At 38.9% G+C, this 11,497-nt stretch overlaps 2 protein-coding genes across 5 annotated transcripts in view; one reads left to right on the forward strand and one right to left on the reverse strand.

Moving 5' to 3' along the window:
- LOC109215249 (proteasome subunit alpha type-4) overlaps positions 1-3,490 on the forward strand; it is a 9,019-nt gene extending 5,529 nt beyond the window's left edge. Inside the window, exons 1-2 of one of the 2 annotated variants that reach the window (XM_019379280.1) lie at positions 1,042-2,295; positions 2,501-3,490. In XM_019379280.1, coding sequence (XP_019234825.1) covers positions 2,509-3,255 — 747 coding nt within the window. In that variant the 5' untranslated portion in view covers positions 1,042-2,295; positions 2,501-2,508 and the 3' untranslated portion in view covers positions 3,256-3,490. Of the gene's footprint in view, positions 1-1,041; positions 2,296-2,500 lie in introns of those variants that run through there. The other variant, XM_019379279.1, reaches the window with a different exon arrangement.
- A 1,115-nt stretch (positions 3,491-4,605) lies between these two features.
- Positions 4,606-11,139, reverse strand: LOC109215247. 3 transcript variants are annotated; one of them, XM_019379276.1, is made up of 3 exons: positions 10,962-11,139; positions 10,117-10,391; positions 4,606-6,105 (listed from the first exon to the last, which is right to left on the reverse strand). In XM_019379276.1, exons 2-3 carry the CDS (start codon positions 10,351-10,353, stop codon positions 4,954-4,956), a joined length of 1,389 nt encoding a protein of 462 aa, XP_019234821.1. In that variant the 5' UTR covers positions 10,354-10,391; positions 10,962-11,139; the 3' UTR covers positions 4,606-4,953. The 3 variants fall into 3 exon arrangements, with proteins under 3 accessions (XP_019234821.1, XP_019234823.1, XP_019234822.1); XM_019379278.1 differs by lacking the exon at positions 10,962-11,139 and adding an exon at positions 10,833-10,942; XM_019379277.1 differs by lacking the exon at positions 10,962-11,139 and adding an exon at positions 10,765-10,942.
- Positions 11,140-11,497: the final 358 nt, after the last annotated feature.

Below are 11,497 nucleotides of genomic sequence, written 5' to 3' on the forward strand. Positions count from 1 at the left end.
TGTCCGTGAAGTCCTCACCTCCAACTTGTGGGGGGGTGTTGAGCTATGTATTTATGTGTTGTAATTAGTTAGTATACAGTGGTTGGTGAGTCCCCACTTGGCTTAGCTGTCACTTAGCTACAATGTGATTGGTTGTTAGTTGTTAGTCATAAAAATGTATATACATTAGGCTTGTATATTGTATTGACACATTATTCGTTTTCACATAATACAAAAAATGTTTTCTCTCAGTTTCTTTCTCTCTAGATGAAGCTTCTAGATTTTTCCCCATTGGAGCTCTAGCTCGAGCTCCATCTCCTGCTGCATTTGTAGCTCAACATTGTGAATGTTGCTCCATTTAAGATCACCTCAATCCAAATGAAAAAAAAGTTTCTTTGATTTTGAGAAATCGCTTTGTGAAATTTGTGTTTCACTTTTAAAGAATTACTATAGATAAACACGTTATAGGTGATATTGCTGGACAATGCACTTCAATCATGTTGGCTTATAACCTTGATGCTTTCTGGATTGCTTATGAATTTGCATTTTGGCTTGTAATAACAACATAAAAACTACAACTAAATGCAAAGTAGAATTTAAAAGGGATATTTCACACTCGTTAAAATTATAGGCCTAAATGGAGAAGAATAGGGAAAAGGAGGAGAAGATATGCTAGAGGAATGGGGTGGGAATTTTCTCTTTTGGGAAGCAGGGAAAATTGTTAACCTTTTGGCTTGGCACTATGTTCTATCCAATGTGCTTAGAGATAGACCTAGAGGGGGGGGGGGGGGGGGTCGACATGGGCTGTCGTTAGGAGATTATCCTGTCAGGAAAAGAATATTCATCTAAAAAGTTTGTCTGCAGTTGTGTTCTCATTTGAAAGATGTATCTATGTGTGTGTTTGCAACACCAATGATGTGCCTACTTCTGCAAAAACCAAGGTAACCGATCTGTCTACTCCTTGGGAACTAGGGATCGGCATATAACCAGAAAAAACTAAAAGAACCGGCCGAACTGAATTTTTGGTTTTTTGGTTAACGTTTAATTTTTTTATAACTTCGGTTCGACGGTCGGTTTCAAGGGTACCGTTTTCCGTTGAACCAAAAAACTGAAGTTTAATCAAAAAGAGGGCGGAGGCTTAGTGGTTTTTGTGGTTCTCTGTTGAAGATAAATGTCCCGTGGGTTTTTAAAAGAAGGAAGCTTATGTCACTGGTGGTTCTGGCAGAGGTGGATCCAAGATTTAAATTCTATGGGTTCAATTTTTAGGTTTTTAGCATTAAACACATTATAATTTTAAAGTTATTAGTTCATGTCTATTATTTATTGCAATTCTAGTAAATTTTCACACATAAATTTATGCTCCGCGTCAAAAGTTATGGCTTCAATTGAACCCGTACCTGCGACGGTACATCCGCCCCTAGTTTTTGGTGATTGTAGATGATGCTTTTGAGTAATGGAAATATATGCAGGGAGTATTTGAGACTGTCTGTGTGAGTATTTCAGTGATGCATATGGAATTGGTTCAAAGAGGGAGACGTGAGAGTGGAAAAAGAATAGAAGAGCCACTAGTTTTGTTGAATGGTGGTTGTGGCTGGTTTCAGAGAAGAGGTATGGTGGTTTATGAGAAGTACAATGACTTTGGAAAGAAACTGATGGTGATCAAATTGATGGAGGAAGGAGCCTTTGCAGCGGTTTGATGTGAGAGTTTGGGAAAGTGGCAGTGGAGTTGGACAGTGGCTGGTGTGAATATTTTGTTGAAGGTGGTCTGACCAGTGGTGGTTACGGGTGCATGGACGGTAGTGTCCAGCATTGAGGTGGTGGTGGTGGAAAAATTGTGTGTACATGGCGGGATGAAAAAAATTAAAAACCAAACTGATTAAACCAAACCGAACATGAAAAAGGTCAAACCAAACCAAAATTACTACTGTTCGGTTCCAGTTACCAAAATCGACAAATCGAAAAACGAAAAACCAAAGTGAACTTTTGCAAAACCGAACCGACTGACTGATGTCCACCCCTTTATTGGGAACGATGAAATAACTAGATGACTCCATTAACTTGAGCGAGATGCATGATATCTCAATATGGTGGTTGCATAAGCTGACAGATAATTGGTAGCTTTGCAGCAAATGAGCACAAAACTAAAAAATATTGAGGAAAGGGAAGACATATTTAAGTCATCGTATGCATCTATATCCATGTTTGTTTGGAGTTGCAAATACATCCGAGAAATTGAATTATTTTACTGTCATTTTTCCTTCATGCGCAGTCAAATTGCCTCCAGATATTATGTTTCAAAGTCATCCTCTTTCACATGTGAGTCACTGCAGGATCTGCCACTTGAGGACATTTATGTTTCTAATTCATTGAGTGGAAAGTTCCTTTTGAGTACCTTGGATTGAGCAGTATTTATGTCTTTATTCTTCTTGAAGTTTCTACAGCTCATTCTATTTATATACACTATAAATTTGTCATTAGATCTAAAAAGTACTGCTTGAACTTGTGTTGGTACTTGCTGCAGAATATACAATGTCTAGAAGATATGATAGCCGCACAACTATCTTCTCCCCAGAAGGTCGTTTATATCAGGTTGAGTATGCAATGGAAGCCATTGGCAATGCAGGGAGTGCAATAGGTATCTTAGCTAAAGATGGCGTAGTTTTGGTAGGTGAAAAGAAGGTTACCTCAAAGCTACTTCAGACTTCAACATCCACTGAAAAGATGTATAAGATTGATGACCATGTTGCATGTGCTGTGGCTGGAATAATGTCAGATGCCAACATCCTCATCAACACAGCTAGAGTACAAGCTCAACGGTATACTTTTGCTTATCAAGAACCAATGCCTGTCGAACAGCTAGTTCAGTCTCTGTGCGATACCAAGCAAGGCTACACACAGTTTGGTGGGCTTCGTCCATTTGGTGTCTCATTTCTCTTTGCAGGCTGGGATAAGAACTATGGCTTCCAACTGTACATGAGTGATCCAAGTGGTAACTATGGCGGTTGGAAGGCAGCAGCCATCGGTGCTAACAATCAAGCAGCACAGTCGATGTTGAAGCAGGACTACAAGGATGAGATCACAAGAGAGGAAGCGGTTCAACTTGTTCTGAAGGTGCTCAGTAAGACAATGGATAGTACAAGTCTTACTTCGGAGAAACTTGAGCTAGCAGAGGTGTCCCTTTTCAATGGTAAAGTCAAATACCAGGTGCACTCGCCGGAATCCCTGAACAACTTGCTTGTACAGTCTGGATTGACTCAACCTGCAGCAGATACCTAGAGTGATTCCCAAATTTGGGCATGGTTCAACTCTCTCTTTTGCATTCTCTTTTTCAGTCCTATAACCATGTTGAAAGGTCATCTATATAATTTGTGTTTAAAAGTACCCCTTGAAATTTTTCTGATTCTATTTCACTTGCTAAGATGGTGTACCCTGTTCGGACTTGCATGGCCTGAACTAATGCAGATTCTGTGTTTGATGGTGATATTAAGGTTTAAATCCTCAGTTATTCTTATCCTGTTTTCTGATAGTAAGATGGGCAGTAGCTTTTAGAAAGTTTCTTTGAGCTCAGTTTTGTCTTTGCGTTTAAAAGAAATTCTAGTGCTAAGTTGAGAAGTTACGGAAGAATTATATTCCCAACTGTATTAAGTGCTCCAGGTTATGGACCTTTGTTCAGTTACGCGTGGAATTTCTCGAAATGATGAATTTGAACGAGAACACATGATTGGCAATTAAAGATCGTTATGCGGATTGCGGTGAAGAATTGTTATGCAAAGATTGCCTACTTTAGAGACATTTTTTTTTAAAAATATTCTAACAAGTTTTGTTAAAACAGTCAAACCTCTTATAACCTCATTTGTTCCAATATTTTTTGGCTGCAATAGTGAAGTGATGTTATGGAGGATATATATTATAAAATAACATAAAAATCGGTTCCGAGAAAAATATGGCTTTTTATTGTGAATGATTGTTATATAGGGGTGTTTGTTATAGAGATGTCTGACTGTACGTGTATTCTTACTCTACATTTTATCTAACACAAAACAATACATACGTTGGTTGAATTAGTACTTGTTGCAAAGCAAACCTATATTAGTTATGCCTAATCATTCTAAAAGATAAAGAAAAAAAAACTACATTAGTCATGCGAAATTTTGTATAGGGATTTTTTCTTCTTTCTTACACTTTAAACAAATCGACTCTCAAGAGTATTATTGATATGAATACTAGAGTTTGATTCCCCATCCGTTCGTCGGTATTCTGACCCTAATATCTTTTGTTCCTTGTTTCTTCTTTGCAAATATTATACACTATAACCAAGTTGACAAATGAGGTCATATTATACACTATAACCAAGTTGAAAAGGAGGTAAAAAACGAGTAGTTGTTCTGCCTCTAATAGTCTACTCGCTACCTACTAGAAAAACTCCATCAAGATAGATTGAATCGACATATACTTCAACCAAAGGCATAAGAGCATAGCGAGTACATAACAAAAGGAAATGCACATGGGTGTCCTTATTGACACATCAGCTCAAACTTTTCCCTTGGAACAGTAATAACAAAAAAAGTACAGAATTAGAAAGTGCGAAGAAAAGAATCGCAATACTAGTAATAGTGATACGGGTGATGAGAAGGGCAAACAAAAAATAATTAAAAACCCAATTCTTAAACGGAAGTACAGTAAATTCCCATTCAATGTTTACTGCTGGAGTAGATCGTCTAAGTTGAAGAAATTGAACCCAATAGTCACAGAACACTTCATGCTAGAACAAGTACCATGGATTAATACTAAATAGACATTTCTTTACTCAAATCTATGTAGAACAAACGCCATAGACCAAAAATGTGCTGAACAAATGATCTTCACTGAACCGATATTAACATGGTTAAGATATCATACTTGTATCGAAAGGTTCACTCCTATCAAACATCCTGAAAGGAGGAAATAACCTGTTAGATAATCTACTTCCAGGGACTAAATTGGCCGACATAGGTATCGACTTTTCAAACCCTCAGGTCTCTGGCCTTCACTTCCTTTATGCATGCCTGTATCATTAATGTCATCAGCAAAATCATCACTAATATTGACTAAGTTATTGGATGACCTATTCTGTACGCTCAATTGTCGGGGGATGAAAACATTGAAGTAATAGTTGACGATGGTTTTCCTAGTCTTTTGTGGTAAGGACTTTACTGCATGCTTCAGAAAGTTCTTTCCACTTGGTTGTGGTTTCCTTTTGACCAATGACTCAAAGGCCGCTTTTTCCTTGGATGACCATGCCTTCGAAACTTGCTCTCCCATTTCATCAAATTTCCAACTGAAGAAAGCAGGGCCAAGGTCACATTGCAGAATTAGCCTTTCCTCAAGAATGTGGCGATTGACACAGTTAGTGGTTCCTGGAGACCGACAAGAGCAGGAGTGAGGTCTCCCTCTTCCAATTGGTCTAGAAGACACTTCCATATTCCCGATTTCAATAGGCCAAACTAGGGTGCCTAACCATCTTGAATCTTCAGAGTCCATGGCTTTACTATTAATGTCATCCTTGTCTGCTGGTTCCATCCAGTCTGGAACTTCAGCTTGGAAACGAGGCCCCACTGGAATAACAAATCTCTGAAGTCGGTCGCCAATGAAGTTCAGCAACCTGAAGGATTGACGAGGCGGTTGTAGAGATCTGCTTCTTGATCCTTTCACAGACAACAAGCTTGAATTATGAATTGCATCATCCAAGGTCAGCAAGGAGGCAACGGAAGGGGTCCGATTATCACGACTCATCAGGTCTGAACCATTTACTGACTCATCGGAATCAACTAAGGAAGACAAATCCTTGCTGGTAGGACCAAAATCTTTTGCATCATTCTGGAGGGAGAATTCTGAAGATAACTGCTCTTGAAAATTGTCCTCGAATGCCAGTAAACTACATGCACTGTGCGAACTTGATAAATTTTTTTGGGGAGAACTTTTTGCAGAGTTAACTGAATTAAGCAAGCAGGAAATACCGGAGGCATGAGAAAAATGCCCTTGTCCTCTACGTACTTTTGATTTACTTTTCTGGTTAAATTTCTCTGCTGGAAGTCCAGAAGCAGATCTCAACTGACCTTTCACAAACTGTTGAAGTTTTCTTTTCTTCTGTCAAACGAATAAGAAAATATGTTATTAACAGTATGGCATAATTACAGCAAAATGGGAGGGGAAAAGAACCATTTGATGTTGTTCAGGAACTTATGAGAACATAACTTTTTCAACTAAATCAGGGTGATGTCCTGAAGGATGAAAATTTCCGAAACTAATTTTCAGACGCTAATTCAAGAGAACCACAAGAACATGGATAGTCAATCTCACTCATGATATAATACATCAAGAACACAAATTGATCTTGCTGTTTAGCTATACTGCAAAGACATGGCAGGGTAAAAAGCGGCGGTACCCTCAAGTAATCTCTATTTCCTATTTATTTACATGTGTGCAGCCTTTCCCTCTTATCCATTCTGTCCAAGCACTGGTGACAAACTTCAGATTACTGCTAATGGCTCCTGACCTTCAGAAGTATCAGTTAAACCCCAAATATTCACGAAATATGCCTCTGAGGGAAAGGAAGGTGGATCGATGTTTGGGAGCTGAAGGAGGTACATGTGCATTTGCATACAATTGTTTCAAAATTCATCAGCAATCGCTTTGGAAAATGTGCTTGCTCATCCAATTATAATTCGTTCATTCACAAGGAAATGTATACAAAACCCAGAGTAAATGATTCACTAAATGCCTCTCAATGAGGCATAATGATTTGGAGTACAAGTCTAAACCAAACTACTTCCACGGCCAAAGAGAATTAGTATTAGCCTCATACATTAGTTTTGACAAACTTATCAAATCTACAGATGCAGATGTGCATCTATCTATACAAGGAAGAAACAAACTGTCATAAGTGCAGGGGGGAAGGCATGCTTGCAGCTTTATCCATCAATTGGATTACTTGTACCTTTTATTTAATACAGAATCTATGAGCATTTACAAAATTGTATCTTAGTTTGTTTTTGACTTTCAATTCTTCACATGATCGCATCCTATGGAAGTTGATAAGATCTATGGTTATTATCTACAGGCCTTCCTTTTAGCAGGCAAATGAAAGGAATAAATCAGTGAAAAATACATGCTTCATAGCTGTACAATTACCTACATAATTGACAGGAAACGATGAAATGTCAAAATAACAGATCAAGTCTCTTTGCTTTTGGTCATTTATGATTTATCATCATTGGACATGCACTATTCTACAGAAACAGGCAGATGGACGTGAAACTCATGGTACTAGATAGTGCATGAAGTGTTTTCATCAATATGCCCAGCTAACCAACAAATCAGTACAACAACTACTACACTTCAGTCCCAAAAAAGTTGGGACGGCTAACCAACAAATCCCTTTTTGGCCACAAAACACTCCCAATCATACAAGGCTAAATTAGAAATTAAACATACTTACATAGGAAGAATTGACACAGATCAGAAGCAATGATGCATGCGGACAAACACACTCAAAACATAAAGTATGTCAGAGGGTTGTAATGTAATATATATTTGTTTCTTTAGCCCAAAAATAATAGTGTCCCTCCAATTTTATGTGACTCCACTTAGTATATATTTGTTTCTCTAGGTTGTTTAACGTCATTTTTAGGACGAAGAAGATGCATGAAGAGTGGAGGTGGAGTACGATGATTCCGTTGTACAAGAACAAGGGGGATATCCAAAACTGCAACAACTATAGGGGTACCAAGTTGTTAACCCACAGGATGAAAGTTTGGGAGATGGTGATAGAAGGGAGGATGAGGAGTAGTGTGTCCATTTCTGAGAACCGGTTTGGTTTCATGCCGGGACGGTCGACTACTGAAGCCATTCACCTTGCGAGGAGATTGGTGGAGCAGTATAGGGCGATGAAGAAGGACCTGCATATGGCGTTCATTGACCTAGAGAAAGCTTATGACAAAGTCCCAAGAGAGGTTCTATAGAGATGCTTGGAGGCTAAAGAAGTGCCTATAGCGTATATTAGAGTGATCCAGGACATGCATGATGGAGCAAAGACACGGGTAAGGGCAGCAGGAGGAGACTCTAAATACTTTCCGGTTGAGATGGGTTGCATCAGGGGTCAGCGCTTAGCCTGTTTTTGTTTTCCTTAGCAATGGACGCATTGACGCGACACATTCAAAGGGAGGTGCCTTGGTGCATGTTATTTGTAGATGACATAGTTCTGATTGACGAGACGCGAGGTGGTGTTAACGAGAGGCTGGAGGTCTGGAGACATACCCCTGAATCTAAAGATTTCAAGTTGAGCAGGATCAAGACAGAATACTTTGAGGTGCAAGTTCAGCGGTGTTACCCAGGAAGCGGGCAGGGATGTGAGGCTTGATACACAAGTCATTCCCAGGAGAGAGAATTTCAAGTACCTTGGGTCTATAATTCAATATGATGGGGAGATTGATGAGGATGTTACACATCGTATCGGAACAGGATGGATAAAGTGGAGGCTCGCTTCCGGTGTCTTGTGTGATAAGAATGTGCCTTTTAGACTTAAAGGTAAGTTTTACAAGGTAGTGGTTAGACCGACTATGTTGTATAGGGCAGAGTGCTGGCCAGTCAAGAACTCTCATGTCCAGCAGATGAAAGTAATTGAATAAGGATGTTGAGATGGATGTGAGGACATACTAGGTTAGATAGAATTAGGAACGAAGTTATTCAGGACTAGGTGGGAGTGGCCCCTATGGAGGAAAAGATGTGAGAGGCGAGGCTAAGATGGTTCGGGCATGTTAAAAGGAGAAGCACAGATGCCCCAGTCAGGAGGTGAGAGGTTGGCCTTGTGGGGGTAAGAGGAAGGGTAGAGGTAGGCCAAAGAAGTCTTGGGGAGAGGTGATCAGGCGGGACATGGCACAGCTGGAGCTAACCGAGAACATGACCCTTGATAAGAAGGTGTGGAGATTGAGAATTAGGGTAGAAGGTTAGTAGGTAGTCGAGCGTTTCCCTATGTCTTCCTTAGTTCAATAGTATTAGTGGTAGATACCATGCCCCAGTCAGGAGGTGTGAGATGTTGGCCTTGTGGGGGTAAGAGGAAGGGTAGAGGTAGGCCAAAGAAGTCTTGGGGAGAGGTCATCAGGCGGGACATGGCACAGCTGGAGCTAACCGAGGACATGACCCTTGATAGGAAGGTGTGGAGATTGAGAACTAGGGTAGAAGGTTAGTAGGTAGTCGAGCGTTTCCCTATGTCTTCCTTAGTTCAATAGTATTAGTGGTAGTTTGGTATCCCTTTTATCCTTAGCTTGCTATTACCACATATCTTGTACTGTTGTTACTTACCTTCCGTATGCCCTTAGTTGGCTATCATTTCATCTCTTGTACTGTTATTATTGACTATTAGTACTTCTTTCATACTCTCTTTTGCTATCTTAGGTTTTATTTTCTAAATACCTTGTATTTTTTTTGTGATAATGATTCTAAATACCTTGTATTGATATTACTTGCTATCAGTGCTTCTTCCATCTTTTCTTTAGCCGAGGATCTATCGGAAACAGTCTCTCTGCCCTTCTAGGATAGGGGTAAGGCTGCATACATCCTACTCTTCCCTTGTGGGATTACACTGGATTGTTGTTGTTGTTGTACTTAACAAGACTCCAAGTTTGAGGGTTGTTTGGAGACACTGAAATCAAGATGGGATCCCATCTAATCTGAATCTACTTTAAAATCTACTTCAAAAATGATCTATATGTACTTTAATCCAACTTGTATTTGATATCAATTTGGTAAATATTCGACGTTCACAATTTAACTTTGTTTAGCAATTTAATTGGACTACATTATTATCTTTTTATTATAAATAACAAATAGTACTTAAAAGAAAGTCACCGACTAAAGTAATTTCCATATATTTCAGCTGCAGTCATACTAATTCCTGCATTTTTGTGTTTTAAACTATTTCCCTCCATTACTCCAGTACAGTTCATTGATGTTTAGTTTAGCCTCTTCCGCGGAAAAGGAGTACCTAGAGGTGAAAAAAGATGCACATCTGCAAGACTGTAACCAACGCCACGAAGATAAGAAGATAAGCGCTACTATTATAGAGGTTAATATTTAAAGAAACTTCATAAATGAGCATACCCACGAACAGTCATTATCAGCAAGAGCCATAACATCTCGCACTCTTAGCATCTGATTCCATAATGGTCGAATTCCCTGACGTGATACATTTGAATCACAAGGATCTAGAGCAAGTTTTTTCAGCTGAGCTAACATTTCTGCATCAGAGTACCTCCCAAATATCAATTTTCCTTGCGAGTTACACAAAGCTACTTCTTCCATACTTCCTCCCTCCTTCACACCCTCCAACGGATCCATTTCAGCTCCACTATTTACTGTCTTTCCCGATTTCAACCCTGAAATTGAAAGTAATGCAACACGAGGTCAATGAAGTGGGAGGAGAATCATGAGTTCTCAGTTTCAAATCCAGCAGAGGCTAAAGCTAACCCAGACACCACCGTCATAAATAAATAAATAAATAAAAAGAGTAATGCAACAGGTACAAATGATTATATACTCGGTTCATAAATTCAGTAAACACATAGCATATTCAAATTTTGAATCGCATCATGGATAGATCTAGGCTATCAACAACTGGTGCTATCACATATACTGACGCAGTTGAATACTAGAGACTTGCGAATTCCATTTTAGCTCAGCTCGGTAGAATTATCCGGATTAATTAACTTTAATTTATTCATTTACTGCATTATCAAATCAGCTTATTACATATTCAATGACCAGAGCGATCGTCAGGAATCCAAAACTAAAACCCCACGCGCGGAAGTTATTCGTACATCAACATCAAAATTGACACGCGCCGGAGCAGAAATTCCCCCGGAAAAAGGATAACCCTAACCCTAGATAACTGAGGTGTTCATCGGCGACCCGTTTGTAATATTATAGCAAATGTGTGTAATACATACCTTTAAGGTTGCTGCTTCTGTTGACGCTTGTTGCCTTGAAGAAAACCGTCTCTCTTTTTTTTCTTTCTTTTTTTAGTTTTTGTTTTTGAGCAAAATTCTACAACTCTTCCTTTTAGGAAGTGAGGGTAGGGATATCAATAAGGTGGTTTGATCAAATTAGAAGGGGTTAAAATAAGTTGTGTCACTCTTTAGATCATGAACCAACCCGTCTAAAGTTAATAAAATAACCGGGGATATTTTTATATATACCCACTTTTGGGACCACCACTAAAGTTATACAGATATTGCACAAAATTTTGCAAAGTGTACCCGTTCGGATCTAAAGTAGTTCAATGTCTTCAATGCAACCTTAGAAATCAAATCTTACGTTATTCTATCTTTCAAATGCAACTTTAGAAATTCGAATCTAAAGTAGTTCAATCTCTTAAATGCAACTTCAGAAATCAAATCTGAAGTTCTTCTATCTTTCAAATGCAACTTCAGAAATTCAAATCTTAAGTAGTTCAATCTATTGAATGCAACTTCAGATTTCGAAT

Source organism: Nicotiana attenuata, unplaced genomic scaffold (genome assembly GCF_001879085.1).
Source record: "Nicotiana attenuata strain UT unplaced genomic scaffold, NIATTr2, whole genome shotgun sequence".
NCBI lineage: Eukaryota > Viridiplantae > Streptophyta > Magnoliopsida > Solanales > Solanaceae > Nicotiana > Nicotiana attenuata.